This window comes from Pongo abelii, chromosome 14, assembly GCF_028885655.2.
Source record: "Pongo abelii isolate AG06213 chromosome 14, NHGRI_mPonAbe1-v2.0_pri, whole genome shotgun sequence".
Lineage (NCBI taxonomy): Eukaryota > Metazoa > Chordata > Mammalia > Primates > Hominidae > Pongo > Pongo abelii.
The window spans coordinates 49,127,609-49,140,254 of NC_071999.2; the positions used below are offsets into that span (position 1 = coordinate 49,127,609).

General features: G+C 45.5%; 1 protein-coding gene across 2 annotated transcripts; it reads right to left on the reverse strand.

The window, feature by feature from the left end:
* Positions 1 to 6,531: 6,531 nt before the first annotated feature.
* Positions 6,532 to 11,436, reverse strand: SMIM2 (small integral membrane protein 2). 2 transcript variants are annotated; one of them, XR_008512646.1, is made up of 3 exons: positions 11,084 to 11,436; positions 7,958 to 10,870; positions 6,532 to 6,797 (listed from the first exon to the last, which is right to left on the reverse strand). XR_008512646.1 is itself a non-coding variant. In XM_063714811.1 (2 exons), exon 2 carries the CDS (start codon positions 10,792 to 10,794, stop codon positions 10,408 to 10,410), a length of 387 nt encoding a protein of 128 aa, XP_063570881.1. In that variant the 5' UTR covers positions 10,795 to 10,870; positions 11,084 to 11,292. The 2 variants fall into 2 exon arrangements, 1 of the variants encoding a protein (XP_063570881.1); XM_063714811.1 differs by lacking the exon at positions 6,532 to 6,797 and having other exon boundaries at positions 10,408 to 10,870; positions 11,084 to 11,292.
* Positions 11,437 to 12,646: the final 1,210 nt, after the last annotated feature.

A 12,646-nucleotide genomic window follows, 5' to 3' on the forward strand; every position in this document is an offset into this window, starting at 1 on the left:
AGCACCTATTATGTACCAAGACTAGGCTAGGCCCTAGGGATATATCAGTGAAATGACGGTCTTGGATCCTGTCCTCAAAGGATAGGACTAAGCCTCAGGCCTAGATCCAATGTGATCTAATTAAAAAATATTATTTGGACAACTGCTATGTACATTCTGATTCACCACGCCCTAATCAAGAAAGAATCCAGACCCTGTGCCTCTGTAAAAGTCCACTTGAATCCCTCACATAAAACATGCTACTAGATTGGGAAAACCTGTTTTCAATACTTCATACAAACCAAGCACGGCAGGCACCTTCCCTGTGCGTGAAGATTAAACTTGGTGATCTCTAAATTCCCTTCCAGCTATCACATCCTCAGATTCCCACCTCTGACCATCCACAGTGCTCATGACTACACCTTTACTGGGGACTGTGACGGTCTGTTTTATGTGTCAACTTGGCTAGGCTATAGCCAGTTACTCAATCAAACACTTATCTAGGTGTTGCTATGGCAATATTTTGTAGATGTGATTAACATCTACAATCACTTGCCTTTAAGTAAAGGAGATTATTGTCACTAGTATGGGTGGACCTCATTCAATCAGTGAAAAGCCTTAGGAACAAAACTCAGGTTTCCCTGAGGAAGAAGATATCCTGCCTCTGGAGTGTACCTTCACCTGTCCCTGAGTTTCCAGCCTGCCAGCCTGCACTACAAATTTTAGACTTTCAAGCCACCCCCACAATCACTTAAGTCAATTCCTTGAAATAAAACTCTCTCTCCCTCTTTCTCAACATGCACACATACACACACACACACCTCTCCTGTCCGTTGTTTCTCTGGAGAACCCTGAATGACACAGGGACTCACCATGTACTTTTCTTCTTGTAATATCGTCTGGTATATACAGTTTTACAGTTTCTGATGTGCATAGTTATGGCCCATCCGAGTTACTAGTAGGCAGATGAAGCCCATGCTTAGAACAACAACAAAGCAAATGTACTAGAACATGAGAAAAGCTCATCTTCAATTCAATTAACTTAACCAGAGTTTTGTGATAAGAACATGCAGAAATTTTGCTTACTCATAAATTCTGTTTTTTTTTTTTAATTATCTGTATATGGGTGGGAAGGACTATAATCATTTCAGGTTGGAGCCCCTAAATTTATTAATCCAGCTCTGTACATCTCCAAGTAGAATATAAGGTCCATGAGGTCAGAGGCCAAGCCTTGGTTTTTTTATGAGCCTATAGTACCCAGTATGATGTTTTACAGATAATCACATACATAGGAGGTGCTGCATCAACCTATTATTTTCCTTTTGTTTTATTATCCAGAATATATTAACTTTGGGAAATGGGAAAAACAGGCTCAGAGAAATGCAGATTTGTTTGTTTTTAGGGAAATTGATTTACCATCTCCAAAGGAGAGGCTGCTTCCTCCATATGGCTAGATTTATTATCTGGAAAGCAGTCCAGAGACCAGCCCTTCTCTTGTTTCTGTGTCCATTGGCAGGTGCTGGGAGTCCAACTGACTGACATGTGTCAGGCTTTGTGAGTGTTTTAAGAGAGATGCATTTTGCAACAGCACATAGGCAGGCTGTCCCAAGCCAGCAGTAAGCATTGTTGGCAGTGGAAGGGATTAAAAGGACTTTCGCAGAGACTCAGAGTCTGGACTCTTTCTGGAACACAACCTGGAATAGCAGTGTGGTGTGTAAACAGCAGATGTCCAATAAATTTGTGTTTATAGGCTAGCTGACCTTTGACCCCTAAATGATTAACACCCCTGATGCAGTACGTAGAAAGGGGTCCAGATCCTTAAGCAAATAATTTCCACTTCAGGTGAGAATCTATCAACTTGAAAAGAGTTGTTTTGGCCATAAAAAGGGACTTCAGGTTGAGTCCAGCCTGTGGTGGGAAACTTCCACTAACTTGAGTGTGCACCCTGGTCTCTCTTACCCAGCCAAAAACAAAACTGGTCATGCAGCCTGACATTACAGAAATAAAGGATGGAACTTGGAGCCCAAGAGAAATATATGGAAAGGCTTCCAGAATAAGAAAATTAGGAGAATTATAAGACAACTGTGTGCAGGGGTACCCCAAAGGCATTGAAGAGAGAAAAGCAACACAAGAGCCAAATGAACTCCATCTCCCGTGCATCTCTGAAAGGTTTTCCTGCAACTCCAGTAATGTTGCCCACTTTCCTGCAGTCCTTGCTGGCCCTGTCCTTCCCTCCTTTCATCCAGTCCCCTCCACACTGGCCAGAGTGAGGCTCTCTACACCTTCTGTCTACCTAAAGCCAGTTATGTAAAGCCCACAGCCTTCACAGGACACTCAGAAGCTTTCAGAACTAGCTATTCTCAGCCTCTCTCCAGCTGCATCCCCTCACTATGCCTTGCCCCGGATGTTCTTTGGTCGCACAGAACTATTTCACATTACTTTAACTACTCCATGCCCTTCCAGCTTCCAGGCCAAAAATGCCTTCAGCCAACCTTTCAAAAGTTCACCAACCCTTCCAGGCCCAATTCAAAGCTAGCTCCCATCTCCTCTGGCTGAATCCATCAGCCTTTCTTTAATGCTTTCCTAATACTCCCTACTCTCCATGGATATTGTATTCCAATTATTTATGTAGTATATTCACACTTCAATTCTCAGCAGAATGTGAGCTCTTCAAAATCTCTGGGCAATGGTTGATTATTTTTAAAATTCTTGGTGCCTGTTCTCACTTAGTAGGTCCTCAATAAATAGAGTTAGATAAATGAAATAATCAACCAAGTGACCTATATTGTCAAGCCTGCCCTTCAGCTCACACTCAGGCATTTCTCTCAAGCTCTTCCTCCATTTTACCCCATCTGAAAATTGATGCTTGTTAGTGTGTCCAATACTACTGCCGCAGATTTCCATATATGCCCTGTGCCTTCCACACAGACTCTGTGCTCACGTTGCAGGAAATAAGCTTCTCAGGCTGTACCGCATCCAGCACCAAGCAATGTGAATATGGGGTGTCCAATAAACACTAATTACGTTAATGATTTGTGATATTTTTCTGCCATTCAGTTATGTGCTTTGAAGAAAAAGATAATGGCACAGAGTCAAAGGCCAATCTGAATTGCAGAGAAATCCACTTGTTGGTGGGGGGTATTGGGTGCACTCTCTGCCTTCCTGCAGTCATTCTCTATCCACGGCGGGTGGGTGGCCCTCAGACACAAAGGGATCCATCCCACTGCAGGGCCCTGTTTGTGGAGGGGCTGATGAGTAACCTCTCTCAAGTGAGGTGTAGCCCTTAGGCCAGGAGAGAAGCTAGAAACGTGCTGTGGCACCCAGTTCCAGGTTTCCAAAGACCTTGCCTCATTTGAGTGGGGGTTGCTCTTCAGATCGAACTGAGGTGTAATTCAGCTTAAATCAACATTCAGGACGAGCCATAACAAACAACAGCTTTTCATTGCTGCTGTAGCTCCATAAGCGAGATTATCTTAGCAATTAGAGGGTAATTATTGTCTACAATCAGAAGGGGAGAAGTGTCAGAACGAGGCCAGCAGAAGCGATGACATGATGGATCATTTATTAGATGGTGACTGGCTGTTTTTCTCTCTCCAGGCCTTTGTGAGAAAAACACCCAAATGCCACAAGTGCATCCCCAGGGAGCTGCAGGGTGGCAGGAGCTGAGGATGCAAAAACATAATTGCCTTCTATCTACTCTGATTTGAGCTTCATCAAATCCTTTGGCTCCCAAGGCATTCTGCAGCAGATGTGTGCACAATATTCCAGTACTAGGACTTGTGTCTGTGGGTACTGCTCGGGGCCCAAGAGTCTGAGGGTCTGCAAAGCCTCCAAGCCCTTCCCCTTCTTCCCAGGCCTCAGGGCCTGTGCTGGCCACCCTCCTATACAACCCTTACTTGGCATTCTTGCTAAGTCCTGTGGGGGCTCCAACCTTGACTCTTTTCATTCCACGCTGATTTCTTCTGGGCTCTGCGCCTCAGGGGAGAACATGCAATGCTAGTAATAAACAAAGAGTACTCATGATAAAAAAATGAATTTTGCTGCCTTAGGAGAGAACAGAAGAGCTTAAGGGCTTTCGTAGGATTCTGAACAGCCACCTGTCTTTTCCAGCCAGTGTCCACCCATGCACCCATCCATTCAGTAAAACTCTTTTGTGCTCACTGTGCTCAAAAAGCAGGAAGGTTTTGCCGCAAGGTAGTTCACAGCAGAGTGAAATACAGACTAGAAACCAGATAAGCACCATGAGGTGATTTGAAGATAAAAGATCATTCTCCTCTACCATAAACCATGAGGCCTTAGGGAGACATGTGTATACCCACACCCTCCGCCATGACAAGGCAATAGCTTATACATGGGATTTCAGCTTCCCCGGAGGAGCTAAATAAGGGAAACCTGCTAATGCCAGTGTTTGGTCACATAGAAGGCACTGAAAAACCCATGGTGACCAAAAAGGCCGGTGGTTGCCCCACCCTCCAACACTCACACACACACACACACACGCGTGCGTGCACACACACACACACACACTCTTCTCCATTTGACCTATACTATTGCACCTCTCTGACACAATAGGCTGTTTCATACCTTTGCTATCTTTATGTTTGTCTTCCAGGGCCTGGTCTGCTTGGTGAGACCTCAGCAGCTTTGGAACCTGCTTTTCTAGAGACCTCTCCAGAATCTCCTGGCCAGGTTCAACCTCCACCATTACCGTGCATTGTCCAAATCTTCCTCGCACTTAGTACCCCGGTGCATGTGTGTGTGATCACAGGCCAGCCAGTGAGTGTGCACTTGGAAAGTTCACTCATCCTTAAATCTGTGAGGCCCAGAACAAAAACAATCAGATGTTCTGAAAAGTATCAGTGTTAAATACTCAAGTATCTTCTCGTTAAAATATTCTTCTTGATCTGTCTCTCATACTCAATCATTCACCAACTCAATTTCAGACATTTATTGAGCACCTACTATGTGCCAGACATTATGCTCAGCCTACCTGTCATGGTCTCTTGAAAAGAATCTTCTAAACCTGCATCTTAAAATTACCTTTGGGGATTGTGCTGATAATGTGTATTCAAGTCTTGGTGGTGAACAGGAGGAAAAATATATCATCTTACATTTGCACAGGTTATTTATTTGTTATAAAGCATCTTCAAACCCTTTGGTTAAGACCTCTCACAGTTGAGCAAGTAGAGTTGTGCTGAATTCTAATATAGGGAACCATGGGAGGCAACATGGTTTGAAAATCTGAGCTGTGTGTCTTCTCTGGAGAGAGCACATGCATCCACTAGCTCCTGACCCCACTTTGAAACAGGGATGGATAACAAATGGCATTAGTGCCACTCAAAGAGTTGTAAGTGGCAGCCAGCTACTCCTCTGCCTAATGATCACTTTGTGTATTCATTTTCCTCTTTTCTCATTTTGCTCTCTCCCATTTCCTATCTTCCCTTGCTTTCTGCTTTCTCTCTTTCTGATGAGTTTATCCTCCCATATATTCATGCCCTTAAAGGGCATTGCTTAGCACCTGCCACTAGGCACTCAAGAGGTTTGCTTCCCCTTTGTTTCTAGGCTGGATTAAACCCACGTTCCAGCATGTGGTATGAGAGGCAGGGAGGGCCAGAACTGGCATAGCCTCTATGTTCTCAGGCTGCTGATCATTCCGTTCCACACCAGACCTTCTGAGGTGAACGAGCTAAACCAGCGGCACAGGTCTGAGCCATAAACAAGGCAGCATCCAGGAACAGGCCACTGTTGCTTTGTCTGGTTTGAGCACTCAGCTTTGTACAAGTCAGACAAGACGCCTGGACATGGAGCTTGGGCTCCTGCCCAGGGTTTCATTCTCACTGTCACAAAGCCACAGATTGGAAGTGGAAAGGCAATGCTTGCTTTCAACCCCCATGCACACAGAAAAGCCTCCTCAGCCCAGTATCAGCTTCCCTAAACACCACCCAGAGGGCAGTGAATGTTGACTGGTCCTGGTTTATTGGAGCAGAGGAGGAAAAGAAATGACAAGCCCTAAATGTCAAGGCGAGGAGGTGTGTGGCCTGGCCGTAAAGAGAGCTGAGAGTGTACTGGGATGGGTCACGTGACTAGGATTCTCAGGCCAGGAGAGACCAGGAGCCAATTCAAGTGGGAGGTGTCAGAAATGCAAAGTCGGCTGTGAAAATGTCAAGAGCAAGGCAGGGAATAAGGCAAACGGAAGACTGCCTTCTGTTTTGTGGGAGGCAGGTTACAAAATGTTAGGAGTGCACATTTACTTTCATGTGTCTGCTTGGTTGCAAGTCGAATCTGCTGTCTGCTGGAACTCAGGAGAACTGATAGGAATGCAGCATCCAGGAACCTGATCCTACCCCAGGGAGTTCTGATGCTACCTTCTTATGCTGCAGAGGACTCTCCTGCTGCAGCACTAAGAGAAATTTAGACAGTAAGTCAATCCAAACATGCCCCGTGAAAGTGAGCTCCTATAGGCATGGCTTGCCCAGTGAAAGGTAATGAGGAGTAGCTGAGGCTGCACCTGCTCAGGAGCCCATGTGCTCAACAAGAAAACTCCAAGCTTGCTTCAATTTCGCATTATTTTTAATGAACATTCACTGTTTTAATTCCATTCGCTGATTCTTATTTATTTGTGATGGGGTCTCTGTCACCCAAGCTGGAGAGCAGTGGTGTCATCCTAGCTCGCTGCAGCCTCAAACTGCCTGGCTCAAGTGATCCTCCCACCTCAGCCTCCCCAGTTGAGACCACAAGCGTGCACCCATCTTCATTCTTTGTTTCTTATCCTTGCTGGACTACTGCAGGGGTCCTCCTGGAGATGAGATTCTTCCAACCTGAAAAACTCTATAATTATTTCTGCCAGAGCCAAAATCTTCCTGGCCAATGGCTGAAAGCGGGCAATGCTCAACATGGAAATGCATACCTGCCACGCTTAGCAGGAATCTGGCAGGGCTGAAAACCCCACCACATACAAGGCACTCTCAGGAGGCAGGAACTGGGCCACTGTCTTAGTTTCGATTCCTGAAACAGGAATCTAGATGCACATGTTTACTGGGGATATGATCCCCGGAAACACAGTGAGGGATTGGAGAAGCAAGATAGAGAGAGGTGGGTTAGCCAATAAAGGCGGTGTTCATGAGCAGGATGCTGCACAGAGCACTTGGGTTTTATTTCCTCTGGAGTCCCTCTCAAAGGCTCAGTGGAAAACACCTCGATTTTCCTGTTAGCACGGGGTATAAAAAAACGGAGACTTTTTTTTTAAACCAGCTCCATCCTTCATTGGTTAAGGGTTGCTCCAGGCACCTTTAACTCTGATGCTCTTCTGGGCTTCCCCATGCATGGGCCTTAACAAATTTCTGTGGCTAGAGAGAGCCATCAGGCAGAGATGTGGAAACTTTAGGTAAGAAGCCACAGTGTGTCCATGAAACTGCAGATGACCTGCAAGGGAACATGCTCCATCCACCTGCAACAGCCATCATGACAGTAGTGTCTTCTCAACTGTGTGCCCAAACATGTGCACATGTGCATGCACACACACACACACAAATGCAAATTGTTGTACCTTTTTCTCATTTGCACTCCCCCTCACCATGACCATGTTAAAATCAAGTCTCCAAATAGTCTCAGCCCTGCTGAGTCATATGGCCTTGCCTTGCAATACGAGCAAGTAGAAGCAGTATCTGTAGCCTCCCAGGCCCCAGCTACTCCCATGTAAATGCATGCCAGTTTCTAACTTCAGCCCAGCTGGAAAGGCTAGGACTTGCATTGGCTGTTTTGCTTAAGCCCTGCTGAAGGGCAACATGGGGTGATGGGAAAAACTGGAACAGATGTCAGGAATTTGAGGTTTCTTGTGTCCTGTCCGCCAGTAAGTTACATAACTTCCTTAGTTGACTTCTAGAACTTAGTTTCTCCCTTGGTAGAACTAGAGTAATAATACCCGCCCTATTTGCCTCCAAGAGTTGTAGGAAGACTCAAAAGGAGCCAATTCACGTACCTGGGATCACCTTGACATGCCAGGGATGTTCCTTGCAAAGCCTTATCCTGCTCAATCTTCACCTAATTACGTTGGTTTTAGGCTAGAAGCAGGGGCCTTGCTGGCTGACCTCTCAAAGCCTCCCTTTCTTTCCCTTGTTCCCATGTGTAGCATTCTGTTTTGGGAGCACAGAATGTCCTCTGGTCTAGAGGAAGCTAAGCCACTGTTTGCAATCAGTCCAAGCAGATCAAATTAAGGACCAGGCCATTTTGGAGGCACACAAGGAGTCCTCTTGGCAGATGGGCACGAAAGCCTTGCTTGCAGCCTGGGTGGTGAACAGCCCCTTCCATCTCTTCATTTGCTCGTATCAAATAGCAAATTCCAGAATCACTATACAGAGTGGCGGATGGGGCAACACAACCTACCCAAAATATTAATAGGCACTCATGAGGGCACCAGCTGTTGTGCCTAGTCTGTGTCATTAAGGCCTGTGTGATGTCGACAGAGAAGCCGTTGTTGGCTGGATCTGCCCCCACCAGCTCAACCAGGGAGTGTTTGTCAGTCACTTAGGAAGAGCTGCCCTAAAGGGTGAGTGTGGTTCTCAAAGGTGGGAAAAACTAACAATTCTTGAAGAGGACTCAAGGTTTATTGGACCATCAAATACTGGAGTTGATGCTGAAGTCTATAACAATGGTAACAATACCCAGCGTGTATCCATTGTGGGCCCAGCCAAGATCTCTGGGGAGTAATGGGGGGAGGGGTGTTGAGTCCTTCTACACAGGCTCAGAAAGAAAGGTTCTTATCATCCATTTAGAAACAATGGAAGCAAAGTAACTCTCTTGGACAGAAACTTTGTCGGTCAGGGAGAGGCTTGAAGGAGACTCTAAATGGTTCCCAGAATGAATTCCCAAGTAAACCTAAAGAATGCTGATGGAAAGAAGCCACTGCTCATTCTCCTTTTTAAGCCAAATAATATCCTCCTGCCGGAACAGAGTTGTTCTTGGCACTTGGAAGTAAATGTGAGGAGGGAATCAAAACACAACGCCTGAGAAAGAAATCCATAAGAAATCTGAAGGCCAGGACGTGGTGAAAAGTAATAAAGATAGATGGGTCAGTGGCAGGAACAAAGATTAACTGTACCAGAGGAGATGGCGCTTTGGCTCTGAAAATAGGATTGAGCGAAAGCCGGAAGTGCTGCAGAGACGCACGTGTCCTTCGTTTCCACCCTGAAGGCTCAAATGAAGGCCGCTGCCCAGCCACGCAGAGGCTGCAGGACAGTATTCTGGAAGCTGGGGCCTCCTTGCCCTAATCCTGGAAGGATATTCCACATCTAAATCACCGAAGCTTCATCTTGTGATGCAGAAGCTCTCCCCTTGTGAACAACCAACACAGGAAGTAGTGAAACCTGGTAGAGATAATATTCTCTTTCTCCACCTTCAGTTATACCAGAACTGTCTCCAGGGACTTTGGCAGGTTTGACAAATGGCAGAAGAATTTAGAAGATTTTCTTTGCTGGCAAAAGGAAGCCAATGGTTGGGCACAAATGTGCTGCTGCGGTTGTTTGTACAATGAAACTCTAGATTGCAGGCAGAAATGTCAGGTTCCTTTCAACTCTCTTCAGAGCTAATCTAGTTCCCATGTGCAAACTCAATCTATAGCATTTGGGTAAAGAATACTCAGTCCTCTGCTGTGACAAGAACAAATTCATCACCCACACCATACATTGTAGCTAAGGGCATCATTGTGCCCACATGAATCACCAGGCAGAGATGGCTGCCAACTCTGAAATTCTTTACTCATGGAAGACTCACGTATACTAATGCCGACTATTTATGCAAGCACATTTCTCCAGGTGGCCTGGAGCAGTTTACAAGATGCTGGCTCATTCCTCATCATGCCACTTGGAAGGAGAGCAAAAGGTGGGGAAAGAGGAAGGGCCGACATCATCATCTGCATTTTATGTGGGGAAACTGAGGCTCACACAAGCCGTAAAGTGAAATGTATAGACATTTATGAGTCAGAAATAGACCATGGAAGAGGAAAAATGAGCTTATCTGAATCATGAGTGGACTATTTCTTGCCCAACAATTTCATGCAGCTCTTCCAACACAACTGTTTTGGTACAGCAGCCTCAAAACAAGTAAGCCAAAATTCAGACTTGCTGTATTTGGTTTATAACCAATTTCCCATCTTTCATTCCTTCTCTGACTTCTACCTGACATCTGAATTTGGTTGACCCTGTTTTTTTGTTTGTTTTTGTGTTTTGTTTTACTTTAAAAGACCCTCAACCGTCCTGGAGTCCTGACCTGCTATTTCTTTCATTTTGAACCTCTATCAGTCCTTTCCTTCATCTGTTCCCAATCCATATACCCTTGATGCCTGAAGGTAAGATTGACAGTGGTGGGGGGGTGAAGATCAAGGTTGAGGTGACGCTCATGGATGGCCTGCAAGATGCCTATTTTACTCATCATTTATTTTTTAAAAAGCTGAAGACTTATTGGCTGAATTTTTGAGCCATACCAAAATATCCTCATGTCAAAATAGCTGCAGTAAAGTGGTTCTATTAAAATAGCTGCCTCCAAGGAACTGAGAGTGGAGATGTCACCTGCTTCTGGCACCTGACTTTGGTCCTCTTCTGCATGGCATTGCCTTCTGCTCTGCTGGATTCTGGCGTGTGGCTCATCAGAGGAGGCACTAACATCAGGGCTGCCTTTTATCTTGCTGATCCAAGCGAGGACTATGTAGGTGTCACAGATGAAACTCGTCCAGAAGCCGAACAGGATGCTAATGGCATGGCCACGTGTTTCCAGCACCCCGTGAGGCAGCTGGCTGGCATCAATCCTCTCCCCAGCCTCCATCCCACCCTCATCCACCCATAAACTCTTCTTGGGTCAGAAATGCAATTCTTTGATGGTGCCAGACAGCCAGATGATGCTGGAAAGAAGAAAGAAAAAGAAAAAGCAGGTTTCTAAATTAAGCACAAGGCTCGTTTATAAAAATAAATAGCCACAGCCTAGCAACGTGCTCACAGCTCAGCTTTCCTCCGTAATAAAACCTCTGTGGCTGAAGCCTGGGATGACACAGCCTTCAGATGGCCCCACGCCCTGGCCTTCCTCATGCCCTGGCCCCTCCCAGGATAATACTCACCTGGAGAGTGCTGACAGTGGTACTTTGGGGGCCCCACTCTTCATTCAAGGCCAACCAAAGGCCAGGCTCCAAAAAGCAGAAGGAAGGCAGAGCTTAATGAGGCCCATGGACACTTACAGACTCTTGGCAGTAACTAATACACCTGTAGCAAAAGTGGTTGAAGTTCCTTGGGCTACTCTGTTGAAATAGGAACTCCTCCTTAAGACCATGTCTTCTTTGTTCACCATTGAACAGTACTCAGCTAAGCACAGGGCACGTATTGAGTGCTCAACCACTATGTGAGGGAAGACTGGTTAGAGGTATAAATGAATGAATGAATGCTGCCATCCCATTATTGATACTCCCCAAACTCTTCACTACAAATGGAGTCAGTTCCAGAATCCAAAGACAGCATTCTTCTCCTGATTATGACATGGACCAAAGAGGCATCCCCTGAGCTGGATGTTTAAATCAGAGCCCACAGCTGAAGTGACCACCAAGATGTACTGGTGTGGACAAGTGTGGACTCTTACTGACCCAAGTGGTGAGGCTGTTACAATGGGCAAGGGCAGAGGGCATGGGATATGTAGGTAACTATTGTTAGCATTCCTGAATCTTCTCCTGTTCTTTAGGCAGCAGCAGCTCCAAGGGTGAGCTGTTGCTGTTGCTGCTGTTGCTCAGCAGAGAAATGGCAGGAAAAAATAGGACATTTGCTTCTGGTCTTAGTCCTGTTGGAACACAAGAAGTGGAGTCTGCAATGCTGTTGGAGGCTCAACAAGTCAAATACATCAGTAATGGTCATGGTATGGCTGGGATCATATGGAGACAGTCCTTAGAGCACTGAAAATGTGATCATCCTGAATCCCATAAGGATCCTTATGAGGTTAGAAGGGACAATGTGGCTCCACTTTGACACCTGAGAGCAGTTGCTTTGGTGAGTTTCTACGTATTCCCTAGTGATCAGAGAGTGGTACAGGACAGCATGTCAAACTCATAAATCACCATCTCAGAGTAAGGCCCCTTAGTTACGATATTAAAAAGATCAGAGAAATTGGCACACAGCATCATTTAGAAATCTGTCTTCAGGCATCTTTGTCTGGCCTGGCTGGAAACAGTAAAACCATATTTATGTCATTGAGAAAAAGGTTCTTAATTAAATTCAAATGTATAAGAATATATCATAGGTCTATTTTTGGAACAATAATCTGGGAACAAAAAAAAAATCTAAACAGCAACAAAACTTGTACAATAGCATTTAGCTTCAGACAGCAGTATGCAACAGAGAAGAAGGAGTCCTCATAGACTCTGGACTCTTAGATTGATTCAAGATTGATTCAATCCCACAAGCTAGAGCACCAAAGTCATGGCACTGGGACATTTAGGAAGAGGAACTCTAGCAGTGACCTGATTAGGAGACAGCTCCAGCAGAGAGTCAGCACGTAGACTGGCAAAGCTACCCCCAGATCTTTGGTGATATCTCTTCGGTGGAGATAAAGGAAGCCCTTTCCAAAGCAGACCAACTATGGCATCCACAACCATAGTCCCTGCTCCAGCCTAGTGAGGACACAGTGTGTTCCATAAGTC